The sequence below is a fragment of the Pholcus phalangioides genome, unplaced genomic scaffold (genome assembly GCF_987345545.1).
Source record: "Pholcus phalangioides strain wild (caught in Gottingen) unplaced genomic scaffold, Ppha-v1.0 ptg000011l_1, whole genome shotgun sequence".
NCBI classification, from domain to species: Eukaryota; Metazoa; Arthropoda; class Arachnida; order Araneae; family Pholcidae; genus Pholcus; species Pholcus phalangioides.
In genome coordinates this window covers 10327919-10349239 of record NW_028301604.1, presented here as the reverse complement: position 1 = coordinate 10349239, position 21321 = coordinate 10327919, and the positions used below count along the sequence as shown (strand labels likewise).

The 21321-nt window shown below is 35.3% G+C and overlaps 1 protein-coding gene and 1 long non-coding RNA gene across 2 annotated transcripts in view; one reads left to right on the top strand and one right to left on the bottom strand.

Annotated features, from left to right (window-relative positions):
• The first annotated feature begins 13282 nt into the window (after positions 1-13282).
• LOC149080031 (uncharacterized) lies at positions 13283-15140 on the top strand. The gene is made up of 2 exons (XR_016193522.1): positions 13283-13527; positions 14905-15140. It is a non-coding gene; the product is annotated as an uncharacterized LOC149080031 (long non-coding RNA).
• Positions 13686-21321, bottom strand: part of LOC149080030 (uncharacterized) — a 110753-nt gene continuing 103117 nt past the window's right edge. Inside the window, exons 18-19 of the mRNA XM_089238973.1 lie at positions 16521-16594; positions 13686-13979 (exon numbers count right to left, since the gene is read on the bottom strand). Coding sequence (XP_089095099.1) covers positions 13925-13979; positions 16521-16594 — 129 coding nt within the window. The 3' untranslated portion in view covers positions 13686-13924. The remainder of the gene's footprint in view (positions 13980-16520; positions 16595-21321) is intronic.

The window sequence follows — 21321 nt, the reverse complement described above, 5'->3', positions numbered from 1 at the left end:
TTAAAAATGTCTGGTTTCTGAATGTGACTGGTTTTTTTCACCGAGCTTCAATTTCCCTATAGCTCAGTGGGTTTTTTAACCATTCCGTAACAGTGCTGACTTGCAGAATCGGAAAGTAGTCGCTACTATGTTCGTACCCGTAAGAGTGCGAACACAGTGCGTCCGTATTTCAGATTCTGGAAACTCGCGTCGTCTCTGATTGGTTAAAAACTCGAATTTCAAGTTAAGCAAAGTTGAAATTCGGGTGTTTAACCAATCGAAGACGATGCGGGTTACAGAATCTGAAATACGGACGCAGTATGTTCACATGATAAGGTCTGGACACAAGTTTCCGCACCGGGCGAACACTTTCTGTAGCAGAAAGCCTCCACGCGAAGCTGGTGACGTTCTGATGTCGTCCATTTCATCTATAGTTATTGGATATACTGAAAAAAAAGATAAAGATCTCGTATACATCGGACTGCTATATCCAATGGCTACAGGTGAAATGGACGACTTCAGTGACGTCAAAGTTTTGCGAGGAGGCTTTCTGATATAGAAGGTGTTGACCGCGCCAGAACCGTAGCTCTATCCTCGGTTGGCCGTGACTCAGCTCATCGTGCTCACTTTGCCGTGTCGTTACCGTATGCTGGCTGCTAGCTTATCCGAGCTGTGCCTCCCGCTTCAAGATTTTAACGCAGCCGGTTCAGTGTAATCAAAATGTTCAGTAAATTTAGCAATAGCATTTTGCTACAATAACCGTAGCGTATATGTATAATAATTATTCTAAATAATTGTGTAAGTAAAAAAAATCTATCCATATAATAATCATCAATTTTCAATCTATTGTTGGATGGAAGTCTCCTCTAAATTTCTCTTTGGTCTTGAGGTCCTTTCCAATCTGTACACACACTCATGCTGGTACTACAACTCACAAAAGTGATCTAGCATCGCCCCTTAGATCTAGACATTTTTTTTGCTTTGTCATATCCTATTTCCACTGTTTTTTTTCTGGTAGTGATCTGCTACTTCTATTTCTTCTTCATATTAATCTTTGAATTTTTATTTTTTAAATTCTCTCAGCTAGGGAATAGTCATTGCAGCCGATAGCCCTGCTTAATTCAATCGCAATCCTCTAAAATTTTTCAGACAGACAGACCGAAAATAAATTTTTATATACAGCGAAACCTCGATATAACGAGACTCTACGGACCAAGACAAATATCGTTGTAGGGGGGATTTATTGTTATATCTTGGATAACCATATTTGCTCGAGAAAAATATGTGAAATTGGACCTCGGAATACGGAACATCGTTAATTATCGCCAAAAATGATGCCAAAAGAAAAGTTACCAACTCATGCTAAAAATCACAGAAAAGTCACCAATTGAGAGAAATGAATCGCCACTTCAAACTGCAGTGAATTAAAAGAAAACATGACAAATATGTGAAATGAATATTCTTATTTGTAGTCTATATATGTAACATGATGATCTGGGATCTCTTATAAATCAATTCTCCGACTCCTTAATCTTTATTTAGACCCCAGGGTTCGTTTGGCTACCGGAAACCACCCGAGGTACCCACTGGCGATCCGGTTAGGGCTAGTTAGTTCGCTTAGTCTGACAGTCGGGGGGGGGGGGTGAAGTCTGCTGTCTGTCAGGCGAGAACGGGGCCAGAGGTCGGGCTGCCGACGTCCCATATAAATTCTGGTTTACATCTGTATGAAAGAGACACCCCAATAGCTCATCTTGATACCTTCTCTTTTCCTGTGGGCTTCCGCGACTCGTTGGTGGGAACAGCGTCGAGTCATCATCAAACTCAGAATTATTGTGTTGAGAAATGAATTGTTTGGGCAATATAAGAATATTAGTGTTTTGCAAAATGTTATATGTTTGTGCAATATAAGAATATTAGTGTTTTGCAAAATGTTATATGTTTGTGCAATATAAGAATATTAGTGTTTTGCAAAATGTTATATGTTTGTGCAATATAAGAATATTAGTGTTTTGCAAAATGTTATATGTTTGTGCAATATAAGAATATTAGTGTTTTGCAAAATGTTATATGTTTGTGCAATATAATACTAAGGTCCTGCAAAATGTTATATATAAATGCGAAATAATTTTACCTTCACGCCGTCGGTGGGTCCAAGGACCATCTCACGGTTAATAATGTCATGAGCTTACAGGGTTCATACAAAATTTCCTAAATAAAAATTAAGGAGTTTTCAAGGAGTCAAGGCAAACTTCATAAATTGGAAGTTTTACAGCAGAAAAAGGGCGGGCGCGTATGTAAATTTATTTTTAACTTGCTAAACAATTTTTTTTTTAAATGCCCCCTAAAATTTTGGAGTGAAATTACTCTTCATTATTATTTTCTCGGATCATTCTAAGTGTGACTATGGAAGATGGGAGGAAGGGGTGGTGCTGAAGTACGTAGGAATAAAACACGCTCTCTGAGAAAGAATCGTTTCGTGGCACGCGAGAACAAAGCTTTTTTGTGCCCTTTTCCGAAAGTCTGGGAATTTCATGCGCTGAGCGCGTCATTGCACATACTATATCTAAGAGGAGAAATATAAGTATTTCTCTAAGGTACAGTACCCACAACTTTTACCCGAACGATGGCGTCATCTTGGGTTCTAAAAGTTGTATAATGAAGCAGTTTTCACCAAAAATTATGGGTGATTTGTCTTGATGAGGGGTCATCTACATATTTATTATTGTTCAAACTTCGAAATCTTCAATGTAAACCCTTATTTTTTCCATCTTATCTGATTTATCGCATTGCATTTATCATAAAAATTAAATTTCATCGCTGTAAGTATAAAAATGAGAGAGATATGAGTAAAGATGTGTTTGGGGACGCTCTCAACATAGAGAAACTGAATTTCTCAAGGTTGATTGCAGGAGGAAAAAGACACACCAAACAAGTTTCGAACGATAAATACTGCATATGCTATGCGAGTGCTTGGATTTAGTGCTGCTAAAAAATAAATAGTTTCTATTTTATAGAGGTGAAAAACAAACTTTTTTTTATTACTCTTCATTTTAGTGACTTTATATCAGTGATTGAACAAATATTTACTCCATAATTATTTCAAACGATGTGTCACAGAACAATTGTTTGACGACAATTTCATCAATTTAGAAAAAAATATATAAGAGTTTTCCGTCGAACAATTGCACTATTTTATATTATAATTTTGTTTCATTTTGCAATTCCTCAATTTTTAATGCTAAAAAAATACGGATGAAACGAAATGCCGTGGTTTTAGCAGAGACGACTCCGCCAATAGCCACTACCCTAAACTTGGCGCACACTAAGATGATTTACGCTATTGGGAGAACCGTTTATTGATTGATTATTATCTCCATAAATATTAACATCAATCTAATTGTATGGTATTAATTTGTGAATTCTTTGCACGTTATTATGTTTACCATTACAGCTCATGAATATTGTCTAAGGAATGAAACGAATTTCTGAAATAGTGAAAAATTTCAAAATTTCGTTGTTTATTTGTTTACTCAAATTTTTAAAAAGAAAAAATGTTTGAAAAAAAAAACTGGATGGATGACTTATTTATCGTATCACCGTATACTTAAAACATTACCCATTTCAGTAAAGTTATGAGCTTCATATTTAGACATTTTCGCATAATTTGTTATGAGAAATTTTTCTATGAGTTTCAAATTTATATCTAGCATATGGTCCCTAAAAGTGGTCATTTTCATATAATCACTCATATCTCACGAAATAGAAGTCAGATTGGAATGAAAATTGATTCTGTTGGGTTTTCGACTATGCTGATTTGAATGAAGTAAAAATTAGTGTATGCTTCTATTCATAAATTTTTAAAAAATATGTTTTAATAATTCATACTTAAAAAAAAGCCAAATTCAAAATGAGTAATAAAATTATATTTGGCCCATTAGAATCTATCATTTAATATAAAAATTAATGAGATATCAATATTATTTCAGCAATTATGCTCAAAAACAAGATGTTCCCGTTTAACATTACGACACTCATTTTTCAATAATTTATATTTCACCAACCGTTCGTTCAAAATTGATGAAATTTGGTATTTAAGCATTTCTTGAGATACTGAATCCAAATATGGAAGAAAAAAAATGGGGTTACCACTGAACTTTCAAAAATTGGATCTAGTTTCAACATCTAGATGCCCCCTTAAGAAAAAATGAAATTGATACACTTATGGAAGATTTTAAACGAAGAAGAATGGTACCTTTCTTTTTCAATAAATAGAATCCAAGATATCGCCATCGTTCGGTTAAAAGTTGTGGGTACTGTACATACAAGGCAGGTATAAAAGTATTTCGAGGAGTTTCCAAGTACACAAAAAAAATGAAAACAAGCCCTATTTGACGTAGAAAAATACGAAAATACACTATAGGAGCAAGATATTAATTTTGGGGCAGAGTTCCCACCACTTGTAATAGCATCATTTGCTGGCAGGAATGATGGTTAGAACTTAGCTACTTCATTGTCAATTTTTTCGACAGCACAACAATCTTTTCCCGTTTTTCTCAGCATACTGTATAAGAAACGGGTGTGACCACTGTAGTCCGACCAATCAGGTGTCGTTATCTCTTAGCTGCGTTAGTCGTCGGCAGAGGTGTTCCAACACCTTCTAAAGCAGAAAGCCTCATCGAGATCCGTCCTCGAAACCAGGGGACAGAACCCCTTTATACATTGCATTTCCCGTTCAATTGTTAAGTTAAATCCAGTATCGATCATTGAATAGATGACAACAATGAAACGAGCACATCATTTGTTATAAAATAAACATTTATTCAATTAAATATTAAAATTAATATAACATTTACTTACTCTGTTACACAGTTAACTTTCTTTACTCAACACATTATTATACTGAAACAATAATTTAGAACGCTCTCACCACTTCCGGCAGAGTGATACTATCTCACCAATACTTGTTCTCTGTAGCACGACTTTTTTTAACTGGGAGATTGGCTTGCATTCGCACCTCAAAGTTGGAAATGAAAACAAAAAAAGGTGGCCAGAGTGGCCACAGATCTACTGACAGGAAATGCCTGATTAAGTGTTACAATTGTATGCTCCGTATGAAAGCAAATAAATTGAACTTACTAATAAATCATTGGTGAAGTTCTGTAAGTTGTAGACTGCTGCGAAAGGAAATGCAGAAAGTGAGGATAAATATAAATTATGAGTATTAGGAAGTTGCAGGGTCAAGTGGATAAACTGCACTTAATTAGGGTAAGCGAGTAGAGACTACAAAAAGGAAAGGAAGAGGAAAATAAAATGCAGATTAACTGCATAAAGTCGCAGACTATTCACGCAAAAGGTGGGCTTAAAACATGAAGTATTTGTGCACAAAGTGGAAAATGCAGACTTTTTGTGCGAAATGTAAATATTTGTAAAGTTTAAGTTGCGTTATGGATCCTGGGGTGATGTATAACTTGTAACACTTCTTGGGAGTTAATACTTTAGGTTGGGAAGGCGAAGAGTCTAGGTGGGGATATTTTTTAACACATTGATACCGGTTGGTAAGAAAATTTGTCATTCGAAATTTTTTTTGTTGTCAATAAATGGTGGAAGTGGTTCCACTCAGTGTTCTTTTTCTTTCTAAAAATCAAAGTAGTCTTTAATGGGTTAACAGACCCTTTATTTCTTTGGCGCAAGTCACACTTTGACATCTCTATTTTGACCTAAAATAAGTAGTGGTTTTGCTAAGCCTCTTGTGCTGGGTAGATTCCTCTCATATGCTAGATCATCAGACTTAACTGTATGCCCCTATGGGCCCGGTCAGGTTTCTGCAATGTATACATCATGCATTCTAGAAGCTTAAGCAAAAAGAATTTTTGCTGCTTGAACACCTAAATCTTATTCACCCTGTTATAGCAAAAAGGTGCAGAATATAATAAGCGTTTCCATGAAAAAAGTTATCTTCTCACAGAATATGAAGAAATGGTTAAATTTAAAATCAAAATGAAAAAAATATATATATAAATACCCCTTATTTACTTAAACAATTTCTCGAAATAATACACTGGTGTAAGAAATTAAGAGACTTTGCAGACTTGGTCGATTATCTCTAGAACTACTGTACCGATTTTAATGAAATTTGGCATGTACATACATTGATACAATACAAAACAAATAACCATTCAATAATTGTAATACACACGCATGATCGTGCGTAACACTCGTTGGAGTCGTAAGGTATGAAACAGCAGTTTCAGAATAAACAAAAAAATGGGTTAATAGGGGGTATGGTCAAAGCCTCCTAGATACTACAAGCCTTAAACATGTTTTCGTGACGTCACAACCCGGGTCCTACCGTGCACACGCTTCGCATTTAAAACACGCTACCAACATGTATTTTTTGACAATTAGAAAGAAAAATTGATTTTTTTATTGCAATTATTACCTAGTATGGTATACGGAAAACACTGAATGTTAAATTAATGAATAATGAAATTATAAAAAGAGGTAATTTAACAATTATTAAAAAAAATAGGGGTTTCACAAATTCTCCGCCAACACGTATTTCTAGGTGTTTTTTTTTGCTCCCAAGCAAATATTTTTGAAAAATCAGGCAATATATATTTGACTTTTCATTTTTTTATTTATATGACATTAGAATTTGTATTTAAAATAAAAGGATACACAGGCAATGCACAAAAATAAAAACAACAATGTTATTAAAATATTTTTTATTCACTGAGCTACATTCATATTATCAATTCTAATTCAACGGGAAATTAGTTGCTGCTCTAAACATAAAATTTTTGTAAATGTTCAAATTTATTAATCTATGAGGGGAACTTGGAAAACACATTTCAAAATCCTGATGGGATTTCACATTATGAAAAGTCTCTTGTTGCACTCATTTATAAAATTTCCATAAAATAAATTTTATTTTCTAATTTTAAATGGTGAATTGTGAACACTTAGAAATAAATATTCAACTAAAATGTTAACATGGGATCAATGTTTTTTTTTAAATATTAGGTTTCAGAATTAAAAAGATATCTCCTGAAAAATGCAAAACATTTTTTTCATGTCTACTCAAAATGCACATACACTTTTTTTTTTAAAATACTCCAAATTTAAAAAATAAACTATTCAATGCAATATTACAATTGTTTTATAGAAGCAAGTTTCTTTTAATCGGAGAGTTCTTTTATGAGGTGTCATTACTTTAAGCATGGCAAAAACTATACTCTAGTAGAAATATTAAAAATACTATTTAACCATTGATTTATTCTAAATTTTTTACACATGTTCTTGATTATATGTGCTATCCTATGCTGGTATAAAGTTTTACATATCTTAGATACTTAATTTTTTGTAAATTTTCAAAAAAAAAAATTCATTAAAAACAGCTTGCACGCATGATAAAATATAACAATGTAATTGAATAAAAATTGATTAAAAATAAGAAAAAGTTAATAAAGGAAACTTTTCAATTCATGAAATGAAGCAAAAGGTTGAGATTTCATTGATTCAATCTTATTTAAAATTAAATTTTAAAACTTAAATTTCAAAAATTTTTAGTTAAAATTCAATTTTAAATAAGATTGAGTCAATAAAATCTCAACATTTTGCTTTATTTCATGAATTGAACAGTTTCCTTTTATTTTTAATCAATTGCATTGATGCCATGGTATTTTATCACGCATGCAAGCTGTTTTAATGCTTTTTTTTTCAAAATTCACAAAAAATTAAGTACCTAAGATATGTAAAATTTTATACCAGCATAGGATAGCACATACAATCAAAAACATGTGTAAAAAATTTGGAATAAATCGATGGTTAAATAGTATTTTTAATGATATTTCTATTAGAGCATAGTTTTCCACAATGTTAAAAGTTACGAGACCCCTTAATTGAAGATTTGGTGTTAAAGTTATCATTTTTAGTTTTTATGTAATTATTCAGGAATACTTTAGATATTATTTTGATACAATCATTAGAGACTTACCTTGAATATTTTACCTTTAAATATTATACTGATGTCAAACTTTTAATTGAAGCTTTCTTATAAAATGTTCCGAGCTTAAAATAATTATTACACAAATTTTGGCCATTATCAAACCAACTAACTTCTCAATTTCAAGAAGTTCCCAACTTCAGCACTTTTCATGTTTACATGTTTCATGTTTGAATTCTGTACCATACGCTAGGACACCTACTTTTTGTAGCAATACTTGAAGTAATATGCATGAGGTAGTATCAGTTTATTTGAATTCCTCACAAAGCGATATGAAGCTGGATTGGTGAAATAAAATATTGATGTCCATAATATCATTTCTGAGTAATAGCGGGCAGCTTTCATAAAACTCAGTTCCAACTATTCATGCACAGAAAGGATAAATTCATTTATTTTACCATGAAGTACTCTGAGTTTTTTCCTAGGAACCACTCATAAGAAGACTCAGCTACAAGATGATTATCGAGCGAGGTAGTGTCACTCTTTGAATTGCTTTTCATTGATTTCATATTTTTCCTTTGGTGACTTTCTTTTAATTGGTAACTTTGTCGTTCCTTTCTAAGTACGACGAGGGTTCCATTCAGTCTTTCGCTTCCCCTTGCAGTATGACCTACCGCTGCAAACACAGCAGCACCGAGACACTTAAAAGAAAGTTTAAAATGTTATAGGTGTAGTATTTATAATATTAAGCATATAGGCAACAAAATTATTGAATTATAAAATATTCTGAATAGTGCAAGAATGCTTACACAGGGAAATGACTCACATTTAAATTTAATGGTTTAAAATGCAAGTTGAATTTGCAAACTATATTATTTATTTAAAAAGTAGCCTATCCCTTCATTAAATTTCACGTCACTCAGCACATTAATATTTGTATTTTTAATTAATTATAGACCTGAGAAATGTGATTTACTCAATATTAAAAAAAAATGTTTATATATTAGATATGAAAAATGTGCTCCCATGATTAAACAAGTGGATAAAAACTGCTCTCAATGCAGGAGGAAATAAAATTCTGATACGAAACAGCAGCGAACATATCTACTTTCAAATTAATTATGCAAAATAAAGTCAGAAAAAATAAATATTTCAGATATATTGACTGAATTGTGTACAAATAGCTACATACCTTTTTTTCGCCCGTCGTCTGATGATTATCGAAGTTCTCGGCTCCTTTTTACAATTATTTAAACAAATATGACATGAATGTCGCTCTCCACTTGTTAATACAAGACATACGGAAGACTGGATGTTGTGAAGATATTTATTATTTGAGATGTTAATTTTTTAAGGAAGGAAAAAACTCATCTCTGCCTCTACCGGGAGTCGAACCCGGGTCCCTCGACTGCCGGACGAGTGCTCTGACCACTAAGCTACAGAGGAGATAGAGATTTTCCTTCGCTAGAGCGTATATACGCTCTAGTGCTCAGAGCACTCGTCAGGCAATCGAGGGACCCGGGTTCGACTCCCGGTAGAGGCAGAGATGAGTTTTTTCCTTCCTTAAAAAATTAACATCTCAAATAATAAATATCTTCACAACATCCAGTCTTCCGTATATCTTGTATTAACAAGTGGAGAGCGACATTCATGTCATATATATATATAGCCCTCTGGTGGCTCGTCGTCCATGAGCTATTAGCTGATCGGTTTCACCGTCCATTGCACGGTTCCGTTCGGCATATATACGCTCTAGCGAAGGAAAATCTCTATCTCCTCTGTAGCTTAGTGGTCAGAGCACTCGTCCGGCAATCAAGGGACCCGGGTTCGACTCCCGGTAGAGGCAGAGATGAGTTTTTTCCTTCCTTAAAAAATTAACATTATTAACATATACAAATTAATAAATATCTTCACAACATCTAGTCTTCCGTATATCTTGTATTTAAACAAAATTTCTCCTACTAACGCGTTACAACAAATAAAAAAGCAATAACAATAAGTAAATAGTAAAATAAATATTAAAAACTTTAAGAATTTAAATTAAATATGACGATAAATGCACGTGGTGTGCTTCGTTAAAAACATCAAAAATAGCCATGCTAAGGACCCGGATTGTGACATCACAACCTCGGCGGAGTGATACATTACAGCTTGTACTTCTAGCCTTTGGTATGGTCCCCTCTTACAGATATACAGGTCTCGCAGCGTGATTTCATACTTGAAATAAGGCAGTTTACCATTACCTGTGGCAATTGGTCCCACTCGTTCAGCAACGCTGTTTTCATTCCCTGGATGGTTCCCGGAGGAGGGTTGCGAGTTGCAATTGCCCTCCCCAGAGCGTCCCAGACATGCTCTATAGCAGTGATTCCCAACGTGAGCATTAACGCCCCCTGGGGAGCGATGGAATGTTTCAGGAGGGTGGTAGAAGCTAGGGGTATAACATAGGATCCTATGGGTTAGGTTGCGTTGGGGGGGGGCGATGGGAGAAAAAAATTTCTGAAGAAGGGGGGCGATGGGAGAAAAAAATTTCTGAAGAAGGGGGCGATGGGACAAAAAAGGTTGGGAACCTATGCTCTATAGGGTTAAGGTCTGGAGATCTGACTGGCCAATCCATCCGGCGATTATCCTCACTCTCTAGAAAATCGTCAAGCAGAAGAGCTCTGTGTGGCCTCGCGTTATCGTCCATTAAAATGAACTCAGGGCCAACTGCACCCCTGAAAAGGCGAACATAGGGCTCCAAGACCTCATCCCTATACCTCACACTAGTCACAGTGCCGCTTTCAAAGACATGGAGAGGTGTGCGGCCATCCAACATGATGCCTGCCCAGACCATTAAACCTCCTCCGCCATAATGGTCGATTTCGCGGACATTGGAGGGTAGGTAGAGGGTCCCTTGTTCTCTCCATATGAACGTATGGCGAGAATCGGTGTCAGCTGAACCGGGACTCATCAGTGAAGAGAACGGTCGCCCATTGATCCATAACTCCAATCTCTATGCACCATGATAAACGGATTCTCCTGTCCGTAGAAGTGAACGGGACGCAAACAACAGGTCTTGCAAACAACCCTCTCTCATGAAGTCTTTTGGAAACAGTCACCCTTGATACACGGGTTCCTGTGGCTGCATACAAGTCACGAGAGAGCTGAGAAGCTGTAGCACTCCTGTTATGCCTCGCTATAATCGACAAATGGCGATCTTCTCTGGCCGTCGTGGCTCTTGGTCGACCTTGCCCAGGCTTTCGCTCGATGGATCCGGTATCCTGGAACTGTTTCCGTAAGTTACACACGACGCTGGGCGTTAAATTGAACTCTCTACAAATCTGGACTTGAGATTGGCCTGCTTCTAGCCTCTCCACAATTCGCCACCTCATTCCATCATCTAAACATTGGTGGTTACTCATTTTTACTGTTACAATTTGAAATTAACCGATTGCTGCGAAATAACACCAAGAAATTCGCCCAGGTGTGCTAGCGAACGAAATGCGTCTTAACTTACGCGCGCTTATAAAGCCTGTTTCTCTACTGGCTCCGCCTACACACAAGTGTACGCTTACGTATTTGACTTACAAGATTTGCATTTTTGTCTAGAAGCAGTGGTTTTACATTCAGTTCAGTTCTTTTCATGAAATTCGATAAAATATGCAAATTCTCTTAATTCATTTCACGAGTGTAGCATGTTAATAGATTTTTTTTTTCCTGCTGTTTTCTCAGCCTGAAGCCTATTTCAATATTTTCTATATGAATCATGAGTCGCTTTCGGAAGTCCAACTCGTCTCTCAATGACTTCTTTAAAATTGTTCATATCTTTGAACATAGGATTTTATGCGTCTTATTCCATTAATGTATTGGATGGATAGCTTTTTTGCTGTTTAAGCAGACTTTTGTTAACATTGAACTCTTTCACTGACTGCACTACCACGTGCTGGGATAAAAGAGCTTTCACCAAAACTGACAAAAATTTTCAGTTTTGGCTGCGTTCAAGATTATAAAGTTTAAATATGTCTGCCCAATATCTATCTATTCTCTGAATTAGTGTCACTGCTTGCAATTTCCACATTGTAGTGCAGTCCATTCCATTCATAACAGAGTCGATAGTTCTGTGGGCGATACAATTTTAAGCAACCTCCCAGCAATAATTTTAAATGCAGATCGAGGCACTGTCCCAGTGGCCCAAGCTGAATGGGACCCCTAAAAATAATGTACATTTACGTTTAATAATTTTTTCCCTTTTAAGGAGCCCTGAGAAGGCATGCAGACGTGCCAACTTTTGAAATCCAGAAATTCTTCCGAGGGGGTCCCCCCCTCCCCCAACACTCATACAGACTCGATCAAAAAAAAAGTCCATAAAAATTTTTTTCGAAATTTTTTTTTTTTTAAACATTAATTAAGATAAAGTTACATTCTCCCCCCGCCGTCAAGGCAGGTTCTGCATTGCCCCTGAGAAGAATATAATTCCATACAGAATCAAGAAATCAAATCACATCTACATACTGTTCATAAAGTATGTGTTTCCTCTCGTGGATGCTATCAGTGATTGATAATCTTGAGTATATGAATTCTTAAAAGCTTTATATTTAGCTGTATATAGCTTGAAGTTTTATATTTTCTTTCTGAAGATGTTTAATCGGAAGAAACAATTAAAAAAATTCAAATTGCAAAGCTGCGGACGAAAAAACGTGTTTACCGCGCGGCTGTTAATGGAATACAATAACGATTATACAGGAATTTTGGCAACCAAGGGCTTCCCCCTGATAAATGCTACGAAAACGAAGTCGCGCCTTTGCCAGTCGCTTAAATGCGGTCACAGACTTTTTCTTACGGCTGTCCTCTGTGTGTTTTCCATAACGACGATGGTAATTATTGACGCCACGACAACGTGAAAGCTTGCGTAAAATTTAATTTTCTGCCAAAATCCGGAGAGCAGGAGGAAGGATGAAAAATCCGGAGTCTCCCGCTTAAATTGGGAGAGTTGGCAGGTTTGGCGCATGCTATCTATGATCCTGTTGCAGATAAAGAATTCTCTGTATGAGGGAGTGTGAGTAACGAGAGAATAAAAAGGTGCAAACATTTCATTCTCTCCATCGTTTTGAAAAGGTAAGACATATATACAATAGGTATTTTACAGAAGTTATGTAAAATAAGCGTGCTCCTAGTACAAATTTCTTCCTTTAACTGTCATTAAGAGCAGACAGTTCTATGGGAGGCACCTCCCCCATCCAAAGAAATGCAAGGGCAGCTCGTGGACCATGCAGCTGCATTAGGCAGCACTCTAGGAGAGGTGCCAAATCCAAGTCAAAAGGGAGAAAATATTCGGTCGGCAGGGCTAAAAATAAGTCCTGCATGGATAGATTTTTTTTTACCTTGAGCTGCCCTGTTTGCGGGAATCAAAGCCAGATTTTTGTGATGTGAAATTTTCACGATCGGCAAATGCCAATCCAATGAAAACCATACGGCTGCATAGTGGCTAGATGGCAAAACTGTGGGTATTTTAGCTAGAGTTTTTACAGATCCTGTTTTTTTCTCAATGATCTCTGAAAATGTTTATAATTTGAACCAGTGAATCAATCCTGTATGATTTTTCACAAAGGCACGAGTAAAATGAGGTAAGGGGAATTAATTGCCTGTATACTTTAATCAGGTTTCACAAAACTTCACTTAGATAGCTTGAGTTATTGCTGCTTTCAAGACCTTTCCTGACTTTATAGAAATGAGTTTGAAGTTGTAGAAATGAATAAGAATTAGCATAAATAACACTAAAATTACACATTTTAAATATTTATAGTCACTCTTTCACGACTTTTAATTAATAAAAATACAGTAGTATTTTACATGACTTCCTGATGGAAAAACAATAAATTTACATGACTAATGAAAAAATACAGAATAGTTTTACATGACATACTGATGCTAAAAATGCAAATAGGTTTTTTATGCAAGTTAAAAATTGTATGAAAAATCTGAAGACACTGAAACAATACACATCTCTTGTTTTTAGCATAACTATCGCTCTAAAACCCATAACATGTTGAGTCCACTCGATCCCAAATTGATATTCCTGTTATGAAAAAAAAACAAGAAATTGTTTAACTGAAATAACTGTAAAATATATAAAGCTAAAAAACCCTGTAAAATGTTGATCAAAACTACTCAAATAATAATATAAGAAACAAATTTTCAAAAATTTCCAATGAACTTAAGATTTGACCACGTTTAATAGATGAAATATGACAGTTTTAGATCAGCAATTTTCTAAATTTCTCTTTTATGATAGTTATATTTTGTTTCATATATGCTTTGTATTATATTTACATATTATTATTTTCATTTTTATGCAGCATACTTCCTTAACTTACATGGCACATCAGTTCAAAATTGTTGGTTCAGATAATTTTACTAGATACAGGAAGAATATAGTTACTTATTAAATAAATTAATGTAGAATAGTCTTGTTACATGTAGTTCATTTTCAAAATTAAAATGCATCAATTAACTCAATCATTAATACAATGTGCATAGGCAGGGTGCTTCAAAACAAATTCATCTTCAGTTATCACAAACTTTCAGCAAGATTTAGCATGTGTATGCTAGATCTTGATATATTTCGGAATCAAATGTATAGTGTCCACCTGAAAAAACTGATTCTTATCATGAACCTAACCACTGTTATACATTCTATATATTACAATGGTCTTGTGGTTAGATTATAATGAGCAGGGTTGGCAAAAACCTGGGTTTTTGTGAATATGCTGTTTGTAATGTTGCATATTAATGTACATATTAAGTAATAAACATATAGTTTGCATACATATAATTAAATGTATATACAGTACTTACTGATTTATATTCTAATATCATGCTGATTAAATTTTAATATCAAATTAATATTAGTGAGATTGAGCTACTTTTCAAATTTTAAATCTTAATTTTTCTTTAAAACATTTCTGAGCTTTTCTGTAGTATGCTCTAATTTCTTATTTTAGATGACGCCACAGCCATTGGAAATGAAATAGAAAGGTGATTGCAGATCCAGCCCAAAGAGCGAGCCTACATGATTAAAAATTATGCCTAATTTTCTCATAATTATCCCGCTTTTTTTCCTACCTACTTTTATCATAACCTGTGTTTCAAGGTTTCATAAAACCATTGCAAAACTTCGTTTGCAGTGCTTAGTGGTTACATCTTTCAGTGTAGATAAAAGTTTGCTTTAGCAAGAGTATACTTATTGTTTCAACTGTGGATGATGATTAATCAAATCAGTTAATTAATCAAATTAAATCAGTTTGTTCTTTACTGATCGTTTTATTAGTCAAATGTTTAACATTTGCGGGGTGACTTGAGGACAATATTTTATATTAAAAGATGAGGTCACTCTCTGCTGATCATATGAAGGTCCTAACAGCTGACTGATGAATTCAGGAAAGACAATTCAACTTTCTTCGGGAGGAGAGAGGTTTGCTGCTTTTGGTCTAGTGCAGTGGTCTAGTGCGCTTAACCCTGGACTCGTTTCCCTGCAAAGGCAGTTGAATTTTTTTTCCTGAATTCATCTTCACATCAGCCAGGTACTTTACCGCACACCAACTCCGGTCATATATTGCCACACTACAATTTCCAACCAGTGGAGCTGGGTGGAAAATGAAGGTGCCATCTATCGGTGGTTGCCCCAGGTTTGGTAGATAAACAACTTGCTTCTGATGTGCTTAGGCCGGATTCAAACCTGTGGATATTGACGGTAACCTTCATAGTGGAAGACAAGCATCTTACCACTGTGCCACTTGGTGCTACATCAGTCATCTGTCGAAACCTTCATATTAATAGCAGAGTGACATCTTTGGATAAGTCGTCATCTCGTAGCAGTGTCAGCAATTGTGAGATTTGGCATGAGTTTGGTCTGACTGTCCATGTACAGTCCTGTTCAGAGCACATGAGCTCTAAGGAGAGAGGTTCTCTGACTTTGTAGCATAGTGGTCTAAAATGCTTATCCAGAATAAAACAACTGAAAATTTTCAATATTTTTTTTCTCAAAATCAAGATCACAATTTCAATTGGTTGTTTAGTTTGCATCTACTCACATGCCCATCACTTGAACAAAGGTGGTTTAAGATATAATGGTTATTTGAAAGACCAATTGATTTTCTTTTAAATGTCGACAATAACTGCAAAAATACCATGTGTGAGGCAAAACCATTTCTTTTAGAGGGACCAGACATTGTTCTCTGATGACGACAAAACACACCAAGAATGTTCTATTCACACACTACCACAGTAGACTCTCTATAATTCAGTCGTGTGTTAGTCCAGCCTGTCAAGTAATCTGGCATTTTTTGCAGGTTTTGTTTGAGTACAGAAGAGGAAAAAATGTCACTGCATGTCTGTGTGTTGAAATTTATATTACTTTAATGGACTTTTCCAAATAACATCTATTGATATGGCAATTTTAGTGATCCAGCCCACCCTGTCCGATATGTGCCAGATCAGTGAGACTGCAGGTTGAAATAGTTCAACCTATAATATTCAAACCTATCAAATAAAAATCAATGCTATCTTGCCTATTCAATGCCCAGACATAGAATATTGAAATTAATTAAATATAATTTACTCGAGAATTCCACCATGTTTCATCTTCACATATTCCAGAAACAGAGCAATAGCACTGAAAAGATTACTCCTTCCCTATAATAAAAATTTGAACTGTTATTTACAATATTTTATATTATATAAACACATGTATATTAATATTATTGTATTCATAAAAATTGAGAAAAGTGATTATAGTTACATGTAGAAAAATGTAAAACATCATGAAATTGTAAAAACACAAGTGCAGTAGACTCTCGCTAATCTAGCATATATCAGACCAGGGTATGTAAAATTGTCGAAGTACTGGAAGTTAGTTGAAAGAGCCCATTTAAATAATATAAACTTCTGTGCACAGACATATATAGTAACATGTTTTCCTTTTCTAATTCTAGAAGAAAACCTGCTTACTAGACAGTCCTAACTAGTGCACGGAGAGATTATCAAGAGTCTACTGTATTAGAACAAATCATTACCCTTGTTGAAATGATAATAAACGGTGTAATTTTATTGTTACCTCTTACAAGGGTAACTTGTAACTAACAGCAGAACACAACGACATGGACCTAATATGAACTGTATTATCTTTTAAGCATCCGAAAGCGATTTGAAGAGATGAGTTAAAAACTTTGATAGGGAAGAGAAAGAGAACGAGTGACATACAATCCATGTGACAATGGATGCTGTTCAACTTTCAAACCAGTTTTGTTCTTTGCATAAAGATGTCTAATTACCGTAATTTCCTAAAATAAAGCCATTTAGCTCAGAGGTTCTCAAACTGTATAGCAAAAACATATAATAGGGGAGTCAGCTGTCATAGTTAGCTGTTGATATACATGTGTGCCTGTTTAGTGCATTGAAGTGGTTCTTATTCATTGTTTAGTGCATTCAGACTACTCCCGGGAAAGGCAGATATATGTTGACTGAGGCAAGGAAGTCGAGGGTAGCTAAAGTTTAGGAACCACTCTGCCATAGCTTATAAAATTTTAAAAGTTATTTTTAGCTCTTGTGGATTATTTAAAGGCCGGCCTACAAAATCTGTCACCCTTATGCACCAACTCTGCTACATAAGATGTTATCTGTAAATAGGGTGCTAGTTTGTAATAGAAAAGAGGATATGTTGATTGTTCTGCTTGAAAGACAACACCAAGTTTTGTTTGGTATTCACACGTTCCAATGAATATTGATCAAAAGTCGTAGGGAGCATATGGAAATGCATATAGATATAAACTGGGACATGGGAAAGCCTCAAGAAAGAACTTTAAATAAAAGAGATTGATAGTGTTAGGGCACCACAGAAGTGTTTTAGACCTGTAGGTGCTCGACTTAAGTTAAATGTAGAAAATTTCAGTTTCTAAATTGATTCTGGGGGTGGAGGGCGTTCGGGCTCATGCTACCAAATACTGTGGGTGCTGGAGCACTCACAGAAGTTCGATTTCCGGTGTGGGAAGCAATTTTTTCTCCCCAGCGCGACCCAACCCGAAAGGGTAAAAGGCTTATATCCCTGGAGGGACAGAGCCTGGGCCATGACTGGTTTGTCGGAGCACTCACAGCTTTGATGTCACTGGTCAGTGTCTTACTCCTCAAACAGATGCGCTTTCCTTGCAAAGACAAACATGACACATGCCCAAAGTTCACAAACTTTCAGGGCTCCAAAAATATTCAACATATTTATGTTCATGGTGTTAGTAAAATAAAAAAAAAATATTGTGATAAATTGTAAGGTACGTAAATATGCATTAGAATGTTTCAAAATCTATTTTAAAAGTACAATGGAACCTGTAAAAAATGGGATGTCAAGAGACTAAAACAATATTCTGTTTTAGATAGGTTTTCATTTTATAAAGGTGCACTCTAAAGCAATAATCATCTTTCAATTCCGTTTAACACAAGGAAAAAAATTTACTAGAAATTCATTTTTTTCATATCTTCAGAACTCAAACTTGTGAGGATCGAAGCCTGTTGTAAACAAAACAATGGGAACTCTGATATTGTTTGCTATTTGCTGAAGTATTTTGAGCCTACATGATCAAGCTCGTTCAATGCCATCTTCAGGCAGGGGTACGGAGGCTTCTTGAAAATGAGATCTAATTAAAAATTCTGAGAGTAAGCATGCAAATTGGTAGACAGGCATTTCTAGTCAGGTAGGAAGCCTCAAGAAAATCACTTTGCCCGGAGGCTCATGATGCTTTTAAGACGACCCCAAGCACATTGTGCATTATAACTTCCTGCAAATGATAGATGCTTTACGATTTTGCTTTTTCCTCCCAATCTCCTTTATGTCAATATTTTAAAGTATTGGCTTAAGTTAGCATAAACACAGTGTCTACCAAATGCCAAAAGCAAATTTTTTGACTTTCAGGGACTTTTTGGTGACTTTTCTGTGACCTTTCCTCATTCGCAGGGCTCCCACTCAAAAAAGTAGGGTGGGGAGGGTACCCCCCCCCTAGACAACATAATCATGGAATAAAAAAAAAATCCTAAGAAATTGTTTTTTTGAATTTTTTTTTTTCATAGCACACTATTTCAGTATCCTGTAAGATTGACTCGAGCCAAAGCAAAATGACAGAAATGACTTGGTAAAAAAATTTTTTTTGGCCAAAATAGGGTCTTAGCAACCACAGATAATTCTTTTCTGCTCTCCTCAATATATATATATATATATATATAACATTCTTTTTTGGGAGTATTCCACAGTCCAGTCTGTTAACTCTCTTCAACAATACACATGGCAAATTATGAAGATATGTAAGTTTTTAAGAATGATGCTCTTTCGATAACACTCCCAAAAGCAAAATGTGTAAATTAAAAGGTTTGATATAAATAAGTCAAGGTGGACCAGATGGTTTTACTGCATTGTCCATCCCTTTTAAAAAGGATTTGTTTAAATTTAAGCGGTCAATGCCAGTGTAATCGTTTTTGACAAATGAAGCACTTTCATTTCTTGCTCTTTACTTGAGCATTGTCAATATTGTTTGCGCTTCTGTATGCCCTAAAAATACAGAAGAAAATTGAATGCTATTAGGTATCATCAGTCACTCACAAAACCTAGAATAGGTCTATGTACCCAACTGCTTTGTTATGCAAACTGTTGTTTCACCTATACACAAAACAATACAAAAAACTATACACAAAATGTGCACTATAATTTTGAACACAATGAATGTTAGTTACTGTCCAAGACCATGAAGTAGTAAATACAATTTTTTTTTTTTTCCAACCAGGCAGAGGTTCTTAATGACTACTCTACTTGTAGAACCCTTAAACTAAGCAAATGCAAAACTACTAAACCACCAAATGGTCCACATACACCCCGTCCCCTCCAAATAACCTTAAAAACAATACAATTTCTGCTTTGGCAGAATCATTAATTGCAATCTACTATATTTGTATTATTTGACATTATGTTCTTAATTAAAATCAATTATATGAATTTTGTTGATAGGATTTTGTTTAAACAATAGGAAAACTAGGACAAAGTGGGACATTTTACCAAAAATTAGACGTCATACTATACAGGTACCAAGGCCAAATAAAAGTCGTTTCCAAAAAGTTTTCCTTTATTTAGCTCCCAAAATATTTAATTTACTTCCTAAGTTAATAAAAGAACAATCTTCATGTACATCTTTTTTTATCAATTTAAAATCTTGGTTGTTAACTCAAGAAGATTTAAATTATCTGTTTGATATTGTAATTTAATCTTCTTTTATCTTGCATACGCTGCTAAATGCCAAATTTTTTTGTTTATCAATTCCATTCCTGTTGCCACTTGTTTCTTGGTGTTATATGTATGTGTTTTTTTCTTTCTTTTTTTCTCTCGTTATTATTTATGCCGACAGATATGTATCGGATATTGTTTTGTGGGCTCACAAGCTTGCTTAGCCCCTAAATGTTTTGTAACTGTGTTTAAAAATCTTAAATAAAGGAAATTTGAATTTGAAAAAAAAAATTAGGATAAATGGAAGCCCTGCATTTGCCAAAATGAGCCATGCGTCTATTTTCTTACATTAGTTGTTCCCAAAAAGTGAGTAGCGACCACTTATGGGGGTTTGGGTTAATAAAATAGAGAGTCTTAATGAAAAGGGGAACGCAAGTAAATTAACAAAAAAAGGTCTGAATTTTTTTTCAAATTTTTAAAAACTTAAATTTAAAGTTGATTTAAATACAATGCCGCATAGAAACTGGACCCTAAGAGCTCAAGCCTTCTCCCCCCGCAAAAGCATAAGTGGATACAGGTTGTTTCCCAAACAAGGTGGGGGACTAATGTCCATCTTTTGCTCTTCAGCCTATGATAATAAATTTCTTTAATCGGGAGGGGAACGATCATCTTCATTGCCCCCCCCCCCACATTCCCCACCCATGGCTTCAATCAACTTTGCGAAATCACCTAAGCCCTCAGGTTATCATGAATATTCAATGCAGTACATTCTTGCATACACTCTTGCACGCCATATATACGGACGTCTGGCAACCTTAGATCTCCACCCCTCATCAATGTTTTTGTTGTATCAGAGTTTTTTCACAATCTATGGCAAAATTTTCCAAAGAAAGCTCCGTGGGTGCACCCGCACTCATTGAAAACGTGTCCTGTGAATGCAAAACTATTGAACACACTATTGATCGATATTAAGTCGTGTGCACAACAGCAGCATTGCGCCACGATGCATAGCAATAGTGGGCTCAAAACAAAGCAAAAGACCCGAACAACGTTGAATGGAGCAAGGTGCGATTGATGAGCAGTTTGTTCAGTCAGTTCAGCGATCGGCACAGACTTTCGAAATCGGCAGTTTGCCGCCAGAATCGACACCCATCGCCAGACAGGG